The 25,416-nt window shown below is 39.7% G+C and overlaps 1 protein-coding gene across 5 annotated transcripts in view; it reads left to right on the top strand.

Moving 5' to 3' along the window:
* CSRNP3 (cysteine and serine rich nuclear protein 3) overlaps window positions 1–25,416 on the top strand; it is a 99,192-nt gene that overhangs the window by 5,890 nt on the left and 67,886 nt on the right. The window contains exon 1 of one of the 5 annotated variants that reach the window (XM_042443180.1): window positions 20,811–20,856. The exons of 1 other annotated variant lie outside the window; for it this stretch is intronic. Coding sequence is in view for 1 of the 4 variants with exons in the window: in XM_042443136.1 (XP_042299070.1) it covers window positions 23,701–23,866 (166 nt within the window). In the remaining 3 variants the exon portion in view is untranslated. Of the gene's footprint in view, window positions 1–20,810; window positions 20,857–21,406; window positions 21,639–23,696; window positions 23,867–25,416 lie in introns of those variants that run through there. 3 more of the 5 variants (XM_042443163.1, XM_042443136.1, XM_042443157.1) reach the window with 3 other exon arrangements.

Below are 25,416 nucleotides of genomic sequence, written 5' to 3'. Positions count from 1 at the left end.
TTCAGTGTGAGTCTCCCTTATGCAAAATGCTTGGGACCTGAAGTGTTTCAGATTTGGGGCTTTTTTCCCCAGATTTATCGAATATTTGCTTATAGATAATGAGATATTTTGGAGATGAGATGCAAGTCTAAACACAAAATTCATTTATATTTCATATACACCTTATACACATAGCCTAAAGGTAGGTTTATACAATATTTAAAATATTGTTGTGCGTGAAATAAAGTTTGTGTTCATTGGGTACACTGAACTTGTGGTGTCATGTCGGTGCTCAAAAAGTTTCAGATTTTTGAGCATTTATTTTGGATTTTTGGATAAGGGATACTCAACCTGTAATTAATATTTTACTGCTATTACTGACGTTGGATACCATGAGAACTTGATTTTCCTTACATTACTATTGAGCTGGATTACATTATTTGTTTCTTTGCCCAAGAAGTCTTAAATGCAGCCTACAACTTCATTGCATTTACATCCAGATTAAAGTCTAATTGAATAAAGAATGGACATCTGGAGGGTCATAACTTGGTTCAATGGGAAATGCTTGAAAGGAATGGTTATATTTTGTCTGGAGACAAGAAGAGAAAACATGACATAATAACATTTATTGCTTAGTCCCATTGCAAGCAAAATAGCCAAGCTTTCATACAATTACAAAATCATAATGAAAATTAACTAACTAAATAAAATATATACCTAAGCTTAAGATACATACCTTGTATTAGACAACCAATCACATTGTAGTAACAAAGAAAGAGTACTAATTAATCATTATGTTATAACAAAAAAGCATTTTCACACTCATGCCCTTAGGTTTCTATGACAGTTAAGATGGTCTCCAAGACGTTTTTTCTAGATCTGGTAGGCTTTGCTGCAAATGCGGTGACCCTTTGAATCACATATTGATTTGTTCATTGTAACAAGAAACTAAGTTTCTCTTTCACAGCCCAGTATTTCATTGCATTAAGAAAAAGGCTCTAAATAACTTTCTCTAATACCAGGATATATCTTACACTCAAGCATATAATGAACGAAATCCTCCAAAGCTGGCTCTCCATAGACACACAACCTATCTTGAACTGGGATATCATAAAACTTTCCCCATTTGTTCAGAATGTTCAAAATGCATGTAAGGGTTTTATGTGATTCCATTGTCAGATAAATTGTCAGATATTTTTCACATTTATGTTCACATTTCACACTGGCTAACCATTTCACTGTTCCTATGGTTGTCAAAACATGAGGGTAATCTTCAATATTTGAGTCTTTGAAAACTCTGGATTCTCTTCCCTAAGGCTGCTGCCACATTGCAGGATTAATGCTTTAGCTGCCACGGCTCCATCCTATGGAGACTTGGGATTTATCATTTGTTGTGGCACCAGAGCTCTCTGACTGAGAAGGCTAAATATCTCGCCAAACTACAAATCCCAGAATTCCATAGTATTGATTTATTTTAATTAAGTTTAATGTGTCCATGAATTATGAATCCTACAATGCCATCTTGATTCAATAATAATAATAATAATAATAAATGTTTTATTTATAGCCTGCCCAAATCACAAGGAATTCGGGCGGGTCACAACAATAAAAATACACAATAAAATTAAAAATCAGTCCCTTCCCAACCCCCCATCCCAATACTAAAATTACAATTAAATAATCAGCATTTAAAAACAATAAAATACAATAGTGTTAAAATTAAGGAAAGAATTGGTGGACAGAGCGACATGAATCACAGTATAAGGGGAGAGGAGCTAGGTTGGGAAGGCCTGCCGGAAGAGACCCGTCTTAAGAGCCTTCTTAAAGGCTGTAAGAGCAGAAATGTGATGGTTCTCCTCCAGCAGGCCATTCCATAGTTTCAGAGCAACAGTAGAAAAGGCCCTTTGGGTGACCAAAGGTAGTCTAGATCTTTTAGACTAACGTAAATTCCCTGAGGACCTTAGTGTGCGAGACAGACAGGGGGCAGACTACACTAACCAGCACATAGGTTTGCAGTTAGCAATGTTTGGTGTTAGAAGAAACCATGTAGGAGGTAGAGGTCCTTATTCCTGTGGAACAGTCCTCTCTCAGAAGACTGAAAGAGTTCACCATGGTAGCGTACATGCTTATGGTTGTATCACTCATATGGGACAAGTACACAACTTTCCTTGAAAGCTTTGCTGCATCAGTAAGGGATATTTCAACCTGTTCAAATCTGTGTACTTAAGTATTAAATTAACTGGATCAATTAATATGCATGTTGTACTTAAATAATATATACAGAGTGTTTAATTTTCAGGGTAGAAAGGCTCAGTGTTCCATCTTGTGACCAGTGATTCTCATCTAAGCTAAAATACAGACCATGCACTAAAGTCTGGCTACTTTTAGCTACTTTTGACTATCCTATTTAGGGAAGCCTTCCAACTTTTGTATTGATTTTATGACTGTGTATTTCATGATATATTATTTGTGTTAATTTACACTTTTATAGTATTGTTTTAACTTTGTTATAGTAATATTTTATTAATTTTATAATCTTGTTTGTGGTTTTAAATTTAGGTTTTTGTTTCTATTTTGGATTGTGTTTTTCCTCCTCCTTTGTAAAGTGCTATGTAAAGCCTATGGTGCTATACAAATAAATGTAATAATAATAATATTAATAATAATACTGTAATAATAATTTTGTGTACAGCTAAAATCTGGCTACTGTTTGCTAACCTTTCCTGTACAAAATAGCGGTGCCAGACTGAAGATGAATCAGATTATTTGCTTTTGGTGCTATTGTTTGAAATATATGACCAGACATTCTTTTCATAGATTCAAACAAAAACAAGCAAGCCAGTAATTATCTATGAGTCTTGTGAAAATGAACATGCCTAAAGCAACTATTTTTAGTTAACTAAATTATGAAGAAATTGTCATATAGTCCAGCCAATCTCCATTGCCTCAGATGCTGCTGCCGAATAACCACAGGAGACCGTGCTGGAGGAAAGGCCACAACTTTATTAAGCAAACCATTGGTAGGGTTGGCACAAAGCATGAGGTCAGGATCTGCGAAATCAAACAACCCCACGTTTGTCTGATTAACCACAACCTGGCACCTACCAGGCATTGGGATGACCTAGGGGCTAAGGAACACCGTATGACCGCATCTCTGCCATGCGTTCACATATTCGCTAAGCCCCTAGTCACCGGGAGGCGCTCTCGCATTATGGCCCCCGCAATGGCCATACGCCTGCCCTATTCGCCCCCGGGTCCCGACTGACTCCCAAACCAGAGCTCCGTAGCCCTGGTACCACACCGTGCAGATCCTGGCCTATGCTGCCGCCCCAAAGTTGTGACAAAAAACCCAAACCCAAGCGGTGGGTGGGTGGGAGAAGGCTCAGCTCCTCCTCCCTTCCTGCTTGGCTCCTAACCATCCGGAGCCAAGCGCCGACTGAGGGCCGGGGCTGGCAGCACGGCCTATATAGGCCTAAGCCCCGCCTCAGTACCACCTGACCAGGAGACTCCTCCTCCAGGGCAGCTGAACCAATCATCTGCCCTGGAGGACCGGAACTCCCGGTCACCGAGCCCAGCTCCCAGAGCGTCGCGGGGCGGAAGGGCCTCCCTTTCGCCCCGCGCACCAATAGGGAGCTGGGGCAAGCCCCAGAGCACTCTGGGGCTTGTAGTCGTTCGCTGCGTCTAGCGGCAAAGCGGTCAGCCCACCGAGTCGGGCAACCGCTTTTTATTTGCATGAAGGTTTCCTTCAGGCTCACAGATCTACATAATGGTAGATCCTGGGTTAGTTCTACATGAAAAGTGATCCATTCTGTCCTGGAATTTAGTTTTATTATATCTATCACCAAGGTTACATAATTCAGACTTAGCCTCACTGAAAACAATGTGTAAGATTCAGATTTCTAATGCTTAGACCAGGTTCATTGACCTTAGTGGGACTTGAGTTTGCTATGACAAACTGGTTCCACTGGTTTTGATGAGATTTACCTTTTTTTTTGGTCTCAGCTTAATGTTTCCTACATAATCTTTGTCTTATTTAAAATATATGAGATAGGTTAAAATGTGAAGGGGAAGAGATGGTGAGGGATTCTGCTATAGAATTTGGTCATGAAACTATTTAGAGCATATGTGTTGGTTATCAGGAGGATGGATGTCTTAATTAAGGGCTTGTGTAGATATTTTTCTAATCATTCTTTCAGTTGTATGTGTGTGTGCGTGTGGTGCTTATGAATCGAGCTGCATCATTCTCGCTCATTATCATTATTTGGGTGGTGTGTCCATTATAGAAAAAGGGCACAACCCCCATTAGTGGGGAACAGCACAGCATTAGGCTGCATGCTTTTCTCTAAAGAGCTGAATGCTCATCAGCATATGCTTTGTTACCATGGCAGTTTACCCATGCTGTTTTGTTTTTGGAATTGTCATCCCTTACCAACAGCCTCTTGTTATCGTGCTATGAGCTGGCTGGTTAAGCAGCACTATTTTGTTTCACATTCAAACATGCAAACCAGTGAGTTCTCCTCAATCTGTCTCTCTCTTTCCCATTCACTCCTGTTGTTACATAGAGGCATTGCTCTTTTGGTTGCATCACAATCCTATACATTTGCTACCAGGTTGTGACATATTAAAGGGAGTAAAATTAATTGATCTTTTAAGGATTTGTATATATAGCCTTCTATGCACTGGCCAGTATACTCCTGGGCAACCCAGAGTATCCTGACCTCATAACTATCCCAATCTGCTCCCGTCACCTTGGCCTCCATTGCCATGCTACCACAGCGGTCGCCACAAGCTCCACTACTGTGGCCCACTCACATCTGAGGTCAGAATGAGGTGCCCAGCAATAGTCACATGCTGGGCAACTTATTCTGACCTCAGAACAAGCAACATGTGCAGCAGTGGCAGATGCCTTGGGGAGCCCACCAGGACGCCAATGCAGACAACTGCTGTGACACAGGAATTGATGGCTCTGGACATTTTTGGAAGATCCAGAGCAACTCAGTTTTAAGTGTGTTCTACACCGATTCTGGTGTGGAACATTCTACATCATCCAAACTGCTTGCACCAGAACTGGGTTTAGGCCATGCATCATCCAAACATGATAACACCTGACCAAAGGAGGGGTGGAATGGGCCTTTTGGCCCATGCAGACAAGGCCTATATCAGCAGGTCTCAACTTGTGGGTCGTGACCCCTTTGGAGGTGGAATGATCCTTTCTCAGGGGTTGCCTAAGACCATTGGAAAACATATATTTCTAATGTTCTTAGGAATTGAGGCACCTCTCCTCTATCCATTGGGGATCACCACAACATAAGGAACTGTATTAAAGGGTTGTGGCATTAGGAAGGTTGAGAACCACTGGCCTATATAGACAAAATACTTTTGCATAGAGGTTTTGCCCTATGTTTCTGAATTTAAGAAGGGCCATGTTGTTTGTCTATCAAGCACTTCTCCTTGTCCATTCCAAAGATCATTCCCATTTTGCCTCAGATGGCAAACTTCATACTATATGGCAATGCTTTAGATTCGGTTTTATTTCCCCCTGTGGATTGGCCTTCTTCAGAAATGTCAACAGCAATCACTGCTTTAATAGTATGTTAATCAGAGAGACAAGGGCAATCAGAGGCATTCTTTGAAGTATGAGATGACTTTCAATTTTCAAAAACAGTTCCTAGTACTGAAAGCTGCAGGTCTTGATTTCATTCATTCATTCATTCATTCTTCTCCTTTCTTTCTTTTGTTCTTCTTTCCTGGTATCACATTGAGGGACTTGGAGGAAATCTTGCATCTTTAAAAGATGTGGTGTGGAGTTAATTATACAGGTGCTTCCTTTGCTCCACATAAAAGGGAACAATTGCTAGGTGATTATAATTCTACTTCTCATTCTCCCTTTGTCATAAGGCAGAAGGGCTTTCCTCTACTGAACATTTAACAGATCAAAACAAGAAATAAACTCCATAATAAAAATAGATGCTTCCGGAAAAAACATGCATTGACAAAAATAGTATGAACTTCCACCTTGTAAATTTAATTTTTGAGTAGCAATGTCTACATGACAAACTTCAGGTGCCTCTTTTATTTATGCCTGAATATCAGCAACAAAAGAGGGACTAGAGATGAGACTCAGCTGTTTCATACCATGTTGTCATTTAATCCTGCTTCTGCACAGTGGACAGCTGAATGGAAGCCATCATAAGGTTCTTGACCTTGCAGCTGGCAAGGCTGATACCATCCCACCTTCGGTCTGTAGAAGGTTACTGGGATGGGGTTATAGTCTGAAAACAATGAATAAACGTGAAGATGTGAAATTAGAGAGACCTTTGTGGTACAAAGAAAGGGTTGAATAAAGTGGCCATTTTTCTTCAGGTTGTCACAACAGAAACATAATAGTATGCAGAACCAAAATGAAACAACATCTGCAACAAAAACCTCTTAAATCTGTCTAGTGGAATCACTTTGCAGAAAGACTACATATACATGGGATAAAAAAAAATATCCCCTTGTTTTATTTTCTCCCCATAGCACCAATCCCCCCCCCCCCCGTTCCATGTTCTAACTGTCCTATTTTAAAACAGATGCCAAAGCTCATAATGAAAACTTCATGATTTTAAAAAAATGTAATACAGTCAGCCCTCTTTATCCATAGATTTTTTTATCCACAGATTCAAGCGTCCACGGCTTGAAAATATTTTTTAAAAAGTATAAATTCCCAATAGAAAACCTTGATTTTCCATTTTAAGTGTACTTCTACCCAGACTTGGAGTAGCCTATAGAAATCAAGGAATGAAGTTAATCATGACCAATGTAAATTCTATGGGGTTCTGTGGATTCCCTCTAAGTACAACAAAACTTAGATCCAACACCTTAAATTTAGAAAGTTTCTTAAAAATCACCTTTATTTTTCAAGTGTGGATTCTTTAATATCCACGCAAGCATACATGTAGCCAAAGCAGCCTCTGTATAAGCAGTGTGCCTTCCTTCCCTACATTTAGCTGGAATTCTTTTCACACTTGCCTGGGAGTAAGCCCCAGTTAACTTGAGACTTACTTCTGAGTAGACTTGTAGAAGATTTCATCAACCACTTAGTATGTTAATTTACCCTTGATACATTGTGGAAATAGTCCAGGCTGCAACAAGCAATTCCACAACATGTTGGCATCACAGTGCAAATGAGCCTGGCAGTCTTGGGTACAACCCGGAGTACATCATGTGCAAACAGCCTGAGTCTGTCTAAGGCTCACATACGTTGTACACACACAATGACAGCCTATGACCCAAGCCATTTTTTATTGATTTCAATGGGAATCTTAGATATTCTCCTACAATACTTTGTGGCAGTGCTACTCAGTGGTGGTCCTTGGGCCTATGCTCATCCCTGCTGAATTCCCAGGAAAGACAGAAACAATTATAGCCAACAGCACAAATATGGTGCCAGACCCTGGCATATTAGGGGGGGAAATAATTGCCAGTTCTCCACATCTGATAGCCTGAGAAACAGAGCTCTGAAGGATTCCCCTTGAAGCAAATGATGTAAAGAATTGCACAATTCAATATCAGTTTTTTCTGTCTCTTGGTTCTCTCTGCATGTAATACAGAAGACAAGGTTGATCATCTGGACAGGCCGCTGAAAAGCCGGGTGACACGGTGCTTAGGCAAACTGTATAACTATGCCCTAGCCTGGCAAATTCCTGTTCCTTCTAATCCTTCCTCAAGTGTATCAACAACTCTTTATTTAGGCTTCCATACCTAGCTCTCTAATGAGGTCGGAAAGGTCACTGCTAGCCGACAGGAAAGGTCAGCATGGTTTCTGCATTCATTCTTTTCTGGTATGTTGGCATTCAATGTGCAGAGAGGTGCAAGCAGAGGATTGAGAGGCGGCTGGAAGAAGGCTTGCATTGTATAGCAAAATAATGGTGTTATTTGACAGGTAGTCCTCGTTACTCTCTCCCATAGAAGACACAGCAATTCCGACAGCATTTGTGGACCGTTTGAACTGATTTTAAAACTTTTACTGTTCCTATTATGTGTGTAAATAATGCCTCTGTTCACCTTGTATTGGAGATTCTCCACAATGAGCACTTTCAAGTTTCCATCTTAATTAGTTTGGTGGTGTAGGCAATAATTGCCAGCCATAAGAGATGCAAAATTTGCTCTCAGGAATTATCTCTGTCTTTAAAAAGACAAAGAAAGAAAAAGCCAAATGCCAATGCTTATTTAGACCACAAGAAGTCAGTAATTATTTGTTGGCTGGAGTTGGAAGAACCTACTAGGCAACCAGAAAATATTTCTGCTTGTGCAGGCCAGGGATGAGGGAACCCCCAAATTCCTTCTCTCTATAGCCCTTGAAGAGCCAACCTAGAGAGTCTCCTAACCTCCACAGCCAGTTTGCAAGTGAAAAGAAAATATGTACAGTAGATATCTGTCTACCCAGTTCTCTGAGTTCCTTATTGTTCCAAAAATCTACTCTAAGCCAATACGTAACCCAGTCTTTTCCAATCTGGGATCCGTCAGATATTTTGGACCATTTCCCTGCATAGCTGAATATCAGTTGTGGTGGATAGGGCTGATAGGAGTTGAAAACCAAAACGCCCAGGGCACCAGGTTGTGGAAGACTAGAACTTTGAAATAACATGTTAAAAATAATGGCATTACTTGTTACTTTTTGTAATATTGATGATGTAAAGTTGTTTCTTTAAATTATCTGAAGAAAGCAAGGCACTTGATAAGAGGGGGTTGCATAAAGAATAAGCCTTACTCAGTACTGTGAAAATGGTACTTTTCTGGTGACCTTGGGGCCATTTTGATTATTTTTATGATTTTTTTTATTTAATCATTCTTAGGGTTTTTTAAAAAAATGGGAATATGGGATGTGTTACTTCTAAAAATTAACAACTAACAAGTAACATACTGCTTTTTAATTTAATGGTTCCAAATTCTAAAAGAAGCCTCGTGTAGCCTTTCTAAGAATAAAATTATTAAAAGTACAACACATTTTAAAAGTTCTGTTGTAACAATAGTTAATATGTCTCTTATGCAGTTTTAAGTGTAATCAATTTCTTTTTGTTGGAAACCTAAAATAAATTTAATGCCTTGAAATATCTGCAACCAGCACATGACTGGAAGTTCCTGAATAATATTCATCCAGTCTGGACCAGATCTGATTTCCATTCTTACTCAACAGCTTGATTAAGGTCAGTAGAAAAAAACTCTTTTGGCTTCATTAATAAAGGATTTGTTTCCAGATGGTAGTCCACAAAGTCAAGAGAATGCTCTGGTATATTTGCCATGCCAAAGCCCTCAGAGATACCTGACACAACCATACTAGACACTAGGAAAATGGAACCTGTAAGCTGTTAAAAAGAGATTTAATTAGTAAGAAGCTCATTTCACTGATGATGATGACAACAACTATGACACTAATAGCAGGATTCATGTATGGAGGAGATCATGCACCCTGATTAAGATCTTGCATTCATATGGGAGTGTAACACTCTGCATAGGCAATTGCACTTAGCTGCTTTTTCTGCCTATGCAAAAGACAACTTACCAGTGTAGATTGTGTTTCCACAGCTGTTTAGTAGCCAGAGAATATATATGTGCCAAGGCAGCATTCAGCTGCATATCTCCAGCTGGGAGGAAACAGCAGAAGAATGCTTTCCCAAACATCCAGTCTGTATATTGGAGATCCAAAAGGGTGAGTCTGCTGTTTCCTTCAACCTGTAGCTCCCCAGAAAGCCCACGCTCACCCAGGTGCTAAATGGCTGCTCCACTCCTCTGACCATAAAATGGCACCAATGCATTGAGCATGTACCTGTCCGGGGGGGGGGGGTTTGCACAAAGGGTGCTGGATATCCTCTTGCACAATTTACTTAAAAATACATAACCTTGTTTATACACATATGCCATCAAGAAGATTCCAAACAATATCTTTGTATTCTCTATGCAAACTTTTGAAGGTATACCAATAGGATCCATATTAAGGTGGGGTTGAAAGACCAAAATGTTGTCTAAAGTCAGTTTGTGTGTTAATAATATAACAGAGGTAAGAGCTGAACTTTGGATTTCAAACGAAACCTTCTCACATGGGGGCCACACCATATCAACTGTATATTTGGTATATGTGCAGAGGATCTCTTAGATTTCCTCATTCTCCAAAGGGACAACCTGGGTCAATCAGTGCTTCCCTCTTCTGTGCTAGAGCTCATAAACTGAATACCAAACACCAGTGCTGTAAATTTAAGTTGACAAATTCAGACTCAAGTCAGACTCAGGTCACTTTAACGACTTAACTTGCACTCAGCTTGACAATAAATAACATACTGACTTGTCTTGATTCAACTTGCAAGTTGTATATTTTTAGCAAATGACTGACTGTCTTAACTTCATCCAGAAACACCAAATGCATTATGTTGAGACGGAAGTCTACTCAGGGGCTTTAGAAGGATCCGTCAACCTCAAGTCCATTGCTTAACATGGTTGCTGTTCCTCTCTGAGATTTTGGCGCCTTACAGATGGGCCTAAGCGGCGCCGTCATTGTGCCAGGAATATGCGCGAGGGGCGGCGCTTCCGGACACGCCTGGCCCCTCGCACGTATTCGGTACGGCAAGATGGCGGCGCCCTATACAGACGGGCACGGCCATCTTGACGTAACGGACGCGCAGTGTCCGGACGTCTAAACCTGGAAGAGACATCATGAGTGCGTGCTTTGGCACTTGTGACGTCTTTTCCGGGTTGCCGGAAGGAGCGCGATTTTCGCGCTCCTTTTTTACAGCGCGGGGGAGTCGCGTGGTTTGGCTGCAGCGGCTTCCCCGCGCTGCAACCGGCAATGGCCCAAGACCACCCCTTTTGGGCAGTCTGTAACGGGCCATTGTTTACTTAACTTTGTGCACATCTCATTGATTTTCCAATTACTGAAACTCCAGCCCCCCCTCCCCCACACACACACCATCCCCTTTTTTCTGTTAAAGTTGGTTCCAGACCTGAGACGCAACTTGAGATGTGAGATCAAAGTATCTTGCAAGAACTTGAGATTTGATTTGAGACTTGAAGGTGAGACTTGACTTGAGACTTAGAGTAAAATACTTGAATACACCACTGCAAAACATCCAGTTCACTTCAAAGGTCTCAGTGCAGCAGGCGTCAAATTGTTTCTGATGCTTCCTTCTTCCTTTCAAACAGAAGATGGCCTGTGGAAGAGGGGGAGACATGATTGCTAAATACCAAAAGACATCCTTCCCAGATGTCCCTTTAAGAAAGACAGAAGTCTTACTATTGATTCTGTTCCCTGCATCCCTAAAGCTGGGAGGGATGGTTTCCCTCTGTTATATTCCTTTTCTGCCTAATCACATCCCAACAATATATATTAATACTATTTTTATTCAGTATTATAATGCCAGCCAGTGGCATATATCAGTATGCTGATATATGACAGCATAGAGGAATAACATATAGCCCTGTCCTAACCACCTTACTATCCAATGCCCAGCATCAAGGAACAAAGTAAAGGAAGAAGGGAGGCAGGGTAAAGAGAGAGATGTATGTTTAATCCAGCCAGCCAGCCAGGCAGGCATAGTTACATGTTCATGGACTGCTACAGTGATCTTTTCCTCTAGGGTTTATCTCTTCTGCTGCTCTGGTGATGTTAAATGGACACATAGGCTATAACAGCAAAGTAACGACAGACAGTGTGATATGGGTAATGTGATGGGACCAGATCAAAGAATGGGAGAAAACTGGAAGGGAGAGATGGAGGAGAAAGAGATGGAGCAAATAAGCAGGGACAGAGCTTGAAAGTAATGAGAATGAATTTCGGGAATGAATGACTGTGTGGCATTTTACAAGACATTCTTCCAAATGCATGAGAACTTCTACTATGAGAACAACTACTACTGTATTATTTACTAACTTTTTAATGTTATAATTGAAGAGGGGATATCGGGAGATTTAGAGTCCAGAACAAGGTGTTGGAGTTAGGCTAACAAGGGTGTAACACACTGAAATTTCAAAAGCAACTTAAATTTATATCAGTGAAGCAATATGCAATATTTTGAGATATCTGCAGCAACTGTTACGTGACATGAAGATATCTGTGATTTCTGTTGATGGCGGAGTCATAGGTATTGCTAATATGGTTTGTTGCCTTCATTCATATTTGAAGTAAATGCTTTAAATTTCAAGTTAGGTTTGTGAAAATAAAGATGTAAGCTTTTTCCCCATCCAAATTCACAGACCCATTCAAATCTATCCAGGGAACACTTGGGTTAAAATCTCAGGTTAAGAACTCCTGCTGTAGACAGCTTTTATACTTCCCAGCACCAAAACAGATTCCCACATGACTGTAATCACCTCTCAGCACAAATTGCTGGAGATGTGCAGAAATGTCCTGATAAATACAGTGCTACCTCGGGTTACGAAATTAATTCGTTCCGCCGCTCCGTTCGTAACCCGAGTAATTTCGCAACCCGAAAAGGCTTTCCGTTAGCGCTGGAAAGCCGCTAGCCGCGCTTTGCGTTTGAATTTCGCGCCGAAATAAATTTCGTAACCCGAAAAAAACATCGTATCCCGGAACAGTTTTTTCCAATCTAACTTTTTCGTATCCCGGAAATTTCGTAACGCGATCAATTCGTATCCCGGGGTACCACTGTATTCACAAAACCGTTGGAGCCTCTCATGAACTTCCTGAGATATTTCACCTCAAGACAAATCCCCAATGTTTGTTTTTAGCAAAATCATATGGCCACAGTCACATTGACAGAAGAGACTTTTGTAGTCTAGGGATTTAAACATTTACAAATCTTACAGACGTGTCAGTTCCCCCATTACCCTGCAAGTGTCCAAAAGTGGAAATAGGATGATAAAATGTTGACAATGAGGAGCATAATACAGCTCCTGATGCTAGCAATAAAGCATAAAGGCACCGTTTAAGTCTCCTACTGGGAACAGGAGTATTGAAGACCATTGTTGGTGTAACCTACTTTATTGAGCAAAACTGTGAATAGAATAAGTAACATCTTGTATTTTTTTTTCTATTACAAAAGTGTATTTATTCTCTGTCTTTTAAGCTCTCGAACTTGGTGTAGTTGTGTTCTTCCTCACTAGATTTTCATTTCTTCCCAGATGACAGACAAACAAACTTTATTTTGTTTTTGTCTTTTAAAGGATATCTTTACTTTGCCTAGTGTGAAACAGAAAATGGTTGAGTGGAAAATATAATTATATAGCAAAAGTCAAGCCAGCTACTCTTTCAGTGGGATGATTCCTAAAAAAGGAATTGGAAAATTGCAGCCTGCAAGACGTTTACTATTTAGTTTTGTCATTGTGAATTGTTACTCTGCGTTAACAATTCCATACAGACACTAAAAACCTGCTCAATCTCCAAATCCCCATCTGCACTTCAGAGAGCATGCAAAGCTACTGGGGGAAGGGTAAAATAGATAAATTGTGATACAGTGCTTAACATGCCGCAATACCCTTACTTAAAAAGCCCACGTGAGCTCCTAAACAATATTATTATTTCCACTTTTGACAGTTTCCCTTCTTTCACTGATCAAGTCAACAAAAAATGAATTCACATTGTGCTTCCATAGATACGCGAGGCAGGGCCACTGCACAGCACAGTGCAGTTGGGAAGCACTCTATGAAAAAAGATAATTCAACCCCCCCCCCATCACCCCTTCCCAGTGAATAGGGAGAGAAAAGCAGAACAACTACATAGTGATTTTTATGCTTCCCCATTGCAGAAGCAGCCAGAGACTTTGGTATTATAGTGCCTTTCAAGATGATCTGCCTGCCTACCTGTCTGCCTTTCTATCTAAATTTATATTCTGCTTCCTCCCCCCTTGTAAATAAGGCTTAAGAAAACACTTAATCATATTACATAAAATAATAATACAATTAAAAGACAAAACAAAATTCATTATTTTAAAATAATTAAAGTGAAAGCTTAATTTGAAACAGTCTGAAACACAGGCAGGAATTCCTTTGGAGTTATATCTGTGGGAAATAGAATCAAACACTTTTGCAGTGTCCATATTCAGCAAGGGAGCTCCTGTTACATTAGTGCATAGGGGAGCCGGCAAAGTGACCATTGTACTTGGGACCAATGCTCAATAGGACCTGATGCACAATGGGACACTGGCTAGGGAGAGTTAAGGTGCATTGCTAGAGCCTGATGCATGTCAGCGCACTCTTGCTTGTATCCCATTGTACATCTTAGCAATTCACTAACAGGATTCCTTAATACTTCTGCTACACGCTAAATATGCTTGAAAGTATGCAGTGTAGACCATAACAGAGAATTCTGGCCACGTTTCTGAAGATTACAGCACCTAACTAATAATAATAATAATAATAATAATAATAAAGTTTATTTATATTTCCCGCCTCTCCCAAGGATCGAGGTGGGATTACACCAATAAATAATACAATAATACAAATACAATTGATAAAAACACTAATACTGTACTGAATTTACCACATTCCTATTAGTTCTCTAAAAAAAACAGTTCATCAGTAGGCAATAATCATAGCTGAGAGTGAAACATCATCATAAGCTTTTATATGGAGTCCGATGAATAAGCCCGCTGGAAGAGATCCGTTTTGAGTGCCTTCTTAAAGGCCTCTAAGGTATTGATGGGACGGATCTTTTCCGGTAGGCTATTCCATAATTTTGGAACCGCAGCTGTAAACGCCGTATGGGAAGTTGTTGTTAACCTAGTATTATGCTGTTCCAATAAGTACTTCCCTGATGTTCTGAGAGTACGGAGCGGATTGTGTAGGGAGAGGTGTTCCTGCAAGTAACTCGGGCCCAAGCCATGTAAGGCTTTAAAGGTGATAACCAACACTTTGTATTGCACCCGGAAGCTAATTGGCTGTTAACAAGCCACATCCTCAGGAGCTAGTCAATTCTCAAAAGCCTACCTAAATAAATAAGTATGCAAAGGGATCATGCATTACCTTTGAGACTAACTGAAAGATGGATGTTGGTAGTATGAGCTTTCGTAGACTTAAACCTACTTCCTCAAATGCCAATGCATCTGTCTATGAAAGCTCATGCTATCAACGTTTCTATTTCAGTTAGTCCTAGAAGCTTATCACACACATTATTTTCCCCATTATGGTAATGGGAAGGGGATGCTTGGGGCCACGCACGACCAAGAAAAATGGATTTTATTGCACAGCAAACCATCCTCAAAATGACCCTGTTCTTTCCCCCCGGTGCTAAGCCGTCTCCATTCAGTGCTGAGGTGGTCAAATTTTCTGGTCAGAAGTCTTCTGGCTGACCAAAATGGGGATGGAATGGAGCCATTTTGAGGATGATTTGCTGTGTGCTAAAATCTGTTTTTTCTCTTCCCGTTCCCATAACGGGGAAAATAATTTGTGCGATAAGCTTCTAAATGGGACTGCAAGATCCCTTTGTATACTGATTTTGCATACTAACATAGCTATGTCTTTAAATAAGGAAGTGTTCAACCAACTCACTGAAGGACCGAACGGATCTATCTATCTATCTATCTATCTATCTATCTATCTATCTATCTATCTATCCATCTATCCATCCATCCATCCATCCATCTTACTCTTGGGGTTCTAGTTGTGCTGCTTTTTGCTTTTTCTAAAGCTACTAGCACTAAACATCTGGATGGGTGTCTTTAGTATTCAGAATTATTTTAAGATAATTAAATTATTTTAATTGCAGCATAAGCGTTTTATCACAGATAGGTTGGCCACAATGAGTGACAGGACATAATTAAAATGGAAAACATGGAATAATATCCTAAATCAAGGACAATAGAGAGAAGGAGAGAGAACGCTTGGCCACCTTGAGACTGCTCCAAAGACAGGTACAGAATCTAAAGGGAACCTCATTCTTTGTGTTTAGGGGAAGTTGACACTCATTGTGTGTTTATTGCAGAGAATCCAAAAAAGCTAGTACCAAGCAAAGGAATTGTACTGTTTCCAAGCCCACATCTTCATCAGAGTAAGCAGCAGTAGTGTTTTGTTTTCTACCTGTCACAGTGTAGGACTACCACTGCCCCTTCCCGAATTCGTCCCTTCTCGCTTGATGCCCCTTACTCCTGGAACCTTCTTCCCCCACATGCACACCTCATCACTTCTCTACCCACTTTCAAAACTGAGTTAAAGACTATATTGTTTAGAGAAGCATTCCCAGAGGCTAGCCCCTCTCTGACCCAGGAAGCCTCCTTTTAACCATCCATCAAGAAGCCAAGCCCTTCCTCCAGTCCATCTGCCTTGGTCCAGGCCTCGGAGGTGGAGAAGATCTGCTGGACCTGATCCTATTCCCCACCACCACTCCCTTCTCCTTTTGTGTCGTGTCTTCTTAGATTGTAAGCCTGAGGGCAGGGAACCATCTAACTAAAAGATTGTATGTACAGCGCTGTGTAAATTTACAGTGCTACATAAATAAAGGTTAATAATAATAATAATACCTTGCACCAATTGTGAGAGCAGGACAGGCTGCCCTCTGCCTTCTTGTTTAATTATGATTTTAAAAACAAAAACAAAGCCAGGATTGCCTAAAGGTTGCTGAAAAGCTAATTCCTTCCTTAGCAACTTTTTTTTTTTTTTTTTTTTTGTATTTTAAGAAATATGTGGCAATGTGGGAGGGGGAATTAATGCAGAAAATAAAAGTACTTGTAAAGTGTTGTAAAGAAATCTGCAGATATCTTGCTGAATTTGACAAATGACTGTTTCCTATGTTTTAATCTGTAAACTGATGTACACCAGATCCAGTAACCTTTTGCCATTTCCTTCTTATCAAAGAAATAGGCTTGTCTGAACTACCTTATCAATTGTGCATCATGACAACACATGAGCAAATCCTTTTACTGATAGCCTTTACATCAGCTTCAGTACAATGGAATAAAACAGCAGAACTTCTATACAGTAGCCATGTGCCAAGATGAAATATGGTATGCAGCAGATGGGGGCATTATGCCCTAATTATTTTGCACAGTACTGACAGGGATGAAACAGGGAATCAGTTGTGATTCCATAAACAATGTATGGAGTAGATGAAACTTCCTCTCCTGATCGCTCTCATTTACCATTGTCCTCAAGACTGTGTGTGTATGTTTTTCCACAACTGTTGCATAATGTTTTCCATGCCTCATGAAATGGTCAGTGGTAGGCCTTATTTGAGAAAGCTTTGTAGGGAACAGAGAAGCTCTTACCAGGTTTTGGTATATTAAATGTGCGTTGGTTTCCCATATGTTTCAAAGGCTGCATCCTCTCTGCAGACATAATCCAGTTTGACACCACTTTAACTGCCTTGGCTCTATGCTATGAAATTCTGGGAACTGTAGTTTTGTAAGCCATTTAGCCTTTTCCATCAGAGAGCTCTAGTGCAGTGATGGCAAACGTTTTAGAGACCAAGTGCCCAAACTGCAACCCCAAACCCACTTATTTATCGCAAAGTGCCATGTCCCTCTGATTTTCTAGTAACAAACTCTGGTGAACTCTGTGCTGAGGTGATGGCATGTGTGCTCATAGAGAGGTCTGCCACCACTGCTCTAGTGCCACAACAAATTACAGTTCCCAAAATGTAGTTTAGAGACTCATGGTTGCACAATAAAAACCTTGTCCTGAAATACCATCAGTGAAATTGAATAGCGAAGGATTCAAGGTAGACAAAATATATTTCTTCATAATCCATTAATTTATCTCATTCACTGCCATAAGATGGTGGCCCTGCTCATTATGAAACAATAACTTCTCCATGATCTGCCATGAGCACACACAGATGTTTCAAAACCTAGAGATGGAGCTTAGACATACCTTGACATTTCATAACAATAAGTTTCAAATGGACACTTTACTTTCCTAAAATGGGTTCAACCTCATTCCTGCTAAGTTCATCTGGAAAATCAAGGAGCAGAGGCTCCATAAATCCTTACATGGTAGAAGGCAAATGAGGAGAAACTACAGGTTTGCCTCAGTACTGCTCCAGAAAAAACTAAGAGATGATTCCATTCTACATGTTGTTTGGTTATCAGACTTGCCCTGTGCAGGCAAGGATTTTCCATCAGGCCTTCATATACAATCTTCTTGTGCAACGGGAGGGAAAGAGGCATCCTTATGGCCTGACAGTTTGAATGGTCAGCCTCTGGTGCATGTGGTTTGGCCAGGGCCACTGTCATTATCTTTTGACAACTGAATGGGCAAAGGCATAGATTATTTAACTACATCTTTGTGGAATGTGGAAAGGAGGTGTGGGTTAATAGTGTCATAATCCAAGTAACCCACATGACCATTGTGATGATATTAGAAAATGTTATATTGTGAAAACACTGATGGTGAATTAAATTAACTCTATTCTTCTACCATTTCCCACCAATGAAATCAAAGCCTTCCTGGTGCTCCTTCCCTAGAAGTGCTTCCCACCCTCCAAAAAGCTGTTTACTACACAATACTTCCCATGCTAGAAAGGCTTGTGGTCTTCTAAACCAACGTTCATGCTACCAACTTTCTTCTTTCAGTGAATCCAAAAGGCACTACAAGATCTCTTTCCATACTGATTTACAGACTAACATGGCCATATCTTTAAATTCTACCATTTGTTTGTTTCTTTATCTGATTTATATCCCACACTTCTCCATATGCTATATCCAAGGTGGCCTATGGCATTTAAAAAAGAGAGTTTGGTTAAAACATTATTTATGCAAAATTAATCACAAAATTAAAAAGAAATAATTAAATAGCAGTTTAATTAAAAGCAGAAGATTAAAACAATATAAAGCTATAGATCATAATAAAACTTAAAAACACAACCCCATATCAAACTCTCTCTGTTACATCGATTTTAAACCAAAGGCCTGCCTGAATAAGAAGGTCTTAGCCAGCTATCAAAAGGAAAAGAGAGAAGAAGAGAATTGAACTTCCCATGGCAGGGAACTCTCCAGTCTGGGAGTCTATTCGTTTTTAGTTGGTATCCTATGACAACATCAGTTTTTTTAAAAGCATCACGTTAACTAACAAAGATCTTAATTAATAATTAGCCTAACCGATCTTCATTTTCCCTCATAATAAGGCTATCATCTTTGCCCCTATGGATTCTTACCACGAACCATCTGCTCAGTCAATGCTGTATGATGCACTCTCACCAAAATGGTGGAACTTGAAGCTATTATTACCAACTGTCATTGCTGGTGTAAAAACAAATGCTAATTAGGAACTGGAACCTAGAGATAATTCAATAGCTGATTAACCTGCTTGTTTTACCTGAAGGACTATAGAAGTGCTTGGATAATGTTGCCTTTGCCTCCACCAGATTGCAATTAGATGTTTTCGAGCAAAAAAAAAAAATAGTCAAATTTTAAACATTTCCATCCTTTCATACTTCTAGTTATAGTTTTTAAAAGGGAATGTACCTGAATGGTTGCATTAGGGACTTTTGTCTTTACCCTGGCTTGTCTTGCCTCCCCTGTTCAGTTAAACTAAGGTGGAGATGTGCTATGGACTTTGGAACTGGACCCCCAATATATGGGAGATTACCGCACTAGGGTAAAAACGTTCCCCAATGCGTTCTCACGGGCGCGAGCCTGGAACGTGATGAGGGCCAGAACGCTAATTTACCGCACAGCGGAACGCTGCCGTCGCCACCGGGCGTTCCAAATGTGTTCCAAATGTGTTCCCAATGTGTTCCAGGGAGGCCATTTTTGGGAACGGTTTCAAAACCGTTCCCAGAAATGGCCTCCCTGGAACACATTGGGAACACATTTGGAACGCCCGGCGGTGATGGCGGCGTTCCGCTGTGCGGTAAACTAGCGTTCTGGCCCTCATCACGTTCCAGGCTCGTGCCCGTGAGAACACATTGGGGAACGCTTTTACCCTAGTGCGGTAATCTCCCTTGTCTTTGATAGAGTCCAGACCTGAAGCCACTGAGGTCAGAAACACCATTTTTACTGACACCACTTGCAGACATGGGACATATGCTGAATGAGCAACAAGCTGTCAATTACTTATGCTAATGAGTAAAACATTGAAAAAGATAGCAAATGGAGTTTTAGAATGCTAATAAGTAAATTACATTTGTTATTTATCTACTTCCAAATGTCAACAGAATTCTTGCAATATTTTTTTCATGAGCCAAAGCAGTTTTATGCTGGGAGTGGTAAAATAAACCACTGTTTCAATGCAACTGATTTTCAGGGTAAACGGCAGTTTTATAGATTTACACTCTGTTAGGATTTTTAATTTTTTACAGTAAAATCATCCTTTCTTTTCTTCCTGAAAATGACATGTCATTTTCTGTACACAATTGTAGTTGTTTGGAAGCAAAGCTATTAGAACAACATGCAACCTTTAAGTCTTAACATGATTTATTGTAGATGTATTTTGAGGAATTATTTGACAATTGCTGCCATTCAATGCAATAAATACACGAAAGAAAGTAAAACGTTCTACTTTCTCATTTCGCTGAAGATGCCAGCCAAGGATGCTGGCGAAACATCAGGAATAAACACTTCTAGAACATGGCAACATAGTCCGAAAACCCCACAAAAATCTACATTCTACTTTCATTTATAAAGCTTAATATCTGGATTTACATTTGTACAATCTGAAGAGTATTCCGTATTCATTAAACAGTATTCAGAAATACTTGTCAGATGTGCAATTTCATCCATATGCAATAAGCGAGCTAATCTAAGAGGGAAAAAATTACATGCAGCCCAAGCCTGTGCATGTTTACTCTGACGTTACCCCACTGAGTCCAATGGGGATTAGTCCCAGCTAAATGCATACAGGATTGCAGCTATAGCTGAGTCATTTTATTTCAACTGCTGTCAGGATTTAACTCATTCAGAGTACTAACATAATAAAAAGGAGGAGGAAAAAATGTTATCCAGACCTTTGGGAATGGTAAGGCTTTCTTTAATATCATTCTCATTAACAATATTTACTCAGAAATAAGTCTTACTGATTACATCTGAGTAAGTATGCTTAGGATTGCAGAGCCTTATTCTCCATGCAGCATTAACAACTTAAAAATATTGCAAGTTTATTGGCAAGGTGCCACTACTGATGAGTAGCAAGATGAATAAAGATTATGTACTGCCTATAGATAGTATACTGTGATACTGTCATTAGCCTTCACGAAACAAGTATTAATCACATTTTGAAATCTCTAATGAATCTGTGTTTTGTAAAACAGGCTGCAGAGGGATTTGTAATGGGCATGGAAAAGGGTTGTGAAGGGATTTCCATAATTTGTGTTGCATTAATGACTTAAAGCAGCTTTATCATTTGTTGTTCTTTCTTCATAGTAGGCCCTTAGCTGATAAACACACATACAAACGCGTGCGCGCACACACACACACCCATAGAGAGTGAAATCCGTACTATGGCTAGTTTTATCAGACAAAACTCCCATGTGATCACATAGGCAGCGTCAGAGAGACTGAAGCTGCTAAGCAAGCAGTAGGTAATGAGTCTTTGTGCAGAGGGCAGCTCTTGTCGCTGAACAATAAAGCATATGGTACCAGCAATAAAACACAGGGCTGGGATATTTAAGAAGATTCTGCTGGAACCAGGGCGGTAGATAATACGTCACCCACTGACAAAATGATAGCCTACGTTGCTGCATAATTATTAGGAGGAAGGGGAAAAAACACTGCATGGATTGGAAAAAAGCATTTGAACAGGTCAGTTTTTATTTTCTCTGTTTCAAATTATTCAATGATAATAAAAATGTTTTGGATGCAATACAATGCTTGGATGGCAGCATTCTCGGCTGCTAATGTGGTTGTTATTTTTGAATTTTATAAGGTGTGGCTTGTTAGATGCACATGAGTTGAACGCCTAGCTAAAGAAACTGTGCAAAGTATAACATATTCCCCCCCCCCATCTTAAATCTCTGCAACCAGAAACCTTACAGAGCCACAAGTAATGGAGCAGTCATTCATTAGAATCAACCTCCTATCTCTGATCAGGAGCCAATTCTGAAAATGACATATTATTTTAATATAGCAACAGTCTATTATTCCAACGGCTTGTCACCCTCATTATTTTGAGAGGCTACCATGTGGTTTTGATGAGGGCAATTTTCTTTTATGCTTTTAAATGATAAATGGTATACACTGGAATGTCAATTAGGATGCATGCAGGTTTTTTTAGTCTTTTGTGAAATATCTTAGGAGCAATGATGCAATGACAGATGTACACACACAGATGCACATATCAGACTAAGCTGCATGCAAGCATCCCAGAAGCCTTTAAAAACAACATACACAACTGTCTCCTGTTTGTAGTTTTCTACTGATTAATTATGCATTCTATGAGCTAGAGGTATCTTTTTATTTTGACTTTTAACAATAAAAAAGAAGAAGAAATATTTCACATGTTTACATTCACTCTGTGTAGGATGCAAAATTAAATACTGCAAAATTAATATTTCATTTGGGGAAATTAGCACTGTGTAAAACATAAAGGGTTGACAGGCTTATAGTGCAACGGGCATCCAGCATTTGGGAAAGTGGTGAAATATGTAGGATTTTCACTCTTGGAATGAATAGAACATGCAGACTTTAATATGCATTTCAGCAACTGGGAAGCACCAGTATGTTTGTACAGGGCTGATGTATCCTACAGGAAGCAAAATGGGAGAAAGCAGGAAAGAAGATAACCATTTCGTAACAAATAAAACAAAACCATCACTTTTTACTGAATTTATCAGGGAGGGTTAACGTCTTACATTTTACTCTTTTGACACAATATTGGTGTCCAAAATGTGCACACAGCAGCCACACGGATTCATTCCCTTTCTTTTATGCCATTTCCCTGTCATATTCCCAACACAGTCCTTCAGCTCTAAGTTAGCTATGGTAACGTGAGTCCCTGTGAAACAAACACATTCCAAATAATAGTACTAAATCCGACCCTGATACTCTTGATTTAAAATATCCAACTAATTAAACTTAAAATCACAAAGATCAGCAGCGAAGATGTTCATAAAGCACTTTTCTCCCTGAATTTAACTAGAATATTATTTTTCTCCTCCCTGCTTTTTTTTAGTCACCTTGGAAACCAGCCACTAGAATGTGATTTTGGAGTGAGTTATCTTGCAGGATGGCTCTGCAGAATAATAATAATAATAGTAATAACAAGAATGATGATGTAGAGCCTTTATTATTATTATTATTATTATTATTATTATTATTATTTGGGGTGAGTTATCCTGCAGGATGGCTCTAAATAACAACAACAACAACAACAACAACATGTAGAGCTATTCATCTTCTCTTCATCTTCTTCTTCCTCTTATTTTTGGGTTGGCCAATAAAGGTATCACTGATGGATTTTTGTTTGCATTTGTTAAATGGCCAACACAGCTACCCCTGCATGTTTTCTCTTATTTTGGGGTGATTTGTCCTGCAGGATGGCTCTGCAGAATCATCATCATCATCATCATCATCATCATCATCATCATCATCTCCTCTCTCTCATTTATAATGTTGTATGTCACCAGTCACACAACCATGCTCCATGCAAACCTAAATGCCTCCTGCACTTCCATGCACTCTCTGTAGTGGTTTGGGTATATTCCGACAGAATTGCAGTTCCACCATTTCTTCCCCGGCCAGCTTTCTCCTTTTAGCTGCTGGCCCCCAGGCCTTCACCACCAGACTTATGCAAATCAGACAAGCACAGTAGCTGACTGCAGAGGGAGGTCTGAGACAGGCGTTGAAGGAGGGAGAGAGAAAAGAAATGAGTTCAAAGGGCACAGAGCTGGTGGAAGGCTGTAGAGGGAGGGAAAGAGAGAAATACACACACTACTGCAGTGAGTTTTCACTGGCACAGAATGGGGAAGGCGAATTTTCGTTCCCTGTCTTGCAAAGACTGGCCGTGCATCTGGAGTTAGAGCACAGTTCAGGTATGAGTGTGCTCTTGCTAGTGATTTCTTAAGGAAATGGTTTTCCTTTCACTCAGGGGTCTGTGGTGTGCCTGTGTTGGTCCCTTCTTTTGGCATCTGTGCATTTATTTATTGCTCTTTGATTTGGAAAATGGGGGGCTAGCTGTGGAGGGAGGGATTGTGTGTTGGTGTTCTCTCCATCAACATCTTTCACCCTGCAAATGTTAGGCCTCTCAAATGGAAAGGCATTTGAAATGTGCAAGCCCACATTTTTAAGAGGTTGAGTTTAATAAAACAGGATTGCATGCCACAAGGATTTTAAATATATGTATATGTATTTCATAAGCTTAAACACAGACAACTGTATTCTTGATTTCTGGTGTGTGGCAGATCCCAGTGTCTGTGTCTTCATGTGCTATATTGCACTACAAATTATAGGCATGACAAGTTTGGCAGTGGCAATCATATGATGAAGAAGGTTGCAGATTGTGAATGCAAACCTGATTCATTAAAGGGCCATACTATAACCATGGATAGTAGTATGTAGGGAGATCTTGTAGCACCTTTGAGACTAACTAAAAGAAAGAAGATGGTAGGTGGATGGTAGATGTGCTATTTTTATGCTCTGCATCACCCTTTAAATTGCATGCCTAGCTATTAACATTTGGGCAGTTTTGTTCTAATCAAGTGTGCTTAAGCTTTTAAATCATAATGAAATAAATAACAATAAGTCAAGCTGCACATGTTAAACTTCGGTTCGGTATGAATGTGGCACTTTCCACATATATACTATGTTAAATAGAGTTATTAAAGAGTTATTAAAGATTTAATATATCATGTTAAATTTATATATTCATATATTATTGTGATATATTAAAATAATTATCATGTTTAGGTGTTTTTGCATAAAATTGTACAATTAATTTACAACACTGTAGCTACAGAGAATAAGCTATACAAGGTAGGAGTCAGTGCTGTCTGTTCTCTGCACAGAACTCTGTAATGATTCTTATTCTGCTCAATCAGCCCACCTCAAAAGCAATTGTTTAGTGTGGCATATGATTTTAATAATGTTGTCATTGCACTGACTGTCTTTTGCAACTGCAACCTCCCTTCCTTCCCTCCCTCCTGCCCCAGACTGATTTAAAGTTTACCCTGTAGTATCAAAATAGCCATTTAGGCGGTTCTTTTGGCTTTGATGACTCTTGTATCTCTTCAACATATTTAATGGCAAACTAGAAACGTGGTGTAAAAATAAAAGGCAGTGAATATCAAAAACTTAAACTGACAGCACAATCGTGCCAAAGGTAAGCACTTTAAAATCCTACTGAGAGAGATTTAAACATGTGCTTAAGTCTTATATTGAAATTAGTGAGACTTAAGAGTGCTTAACTTTGGATGGGTTGTGCCCTGATTTTGAATTAACAAGTACAAATCGCACAATATTTTGGGCATTTTGTCCCTCACAGCTTTGACTTCGGTGACAAAAATGTTCATTTTCTGTCTTCTAGAGAATAACTCCTGTTCTGTGTCTGCAAAATCGGGATTTTGTCACCAGAAACCAGGCCCAA

Source organism: Sceloporus undulatus, chromosome 1, assembly GCF_019175285.1.
Source record: "Sceloporus undulatus isolate JIND9_A2432 ecotype Alabama chromosome 1, SceUnd_v1.1, whole genome shotgun sequence".
In the NCBI taxonomy this organism is placed as follows: Eukaryota; Metazoa; Chordata; class Lepidosauria; order Squamata; family Phrynosomatidae; genus Sceloporus; species Sceloporus undulatus.
This window is presented reverse-complemented; position numbering and strand designations above follow the sequence as displayed.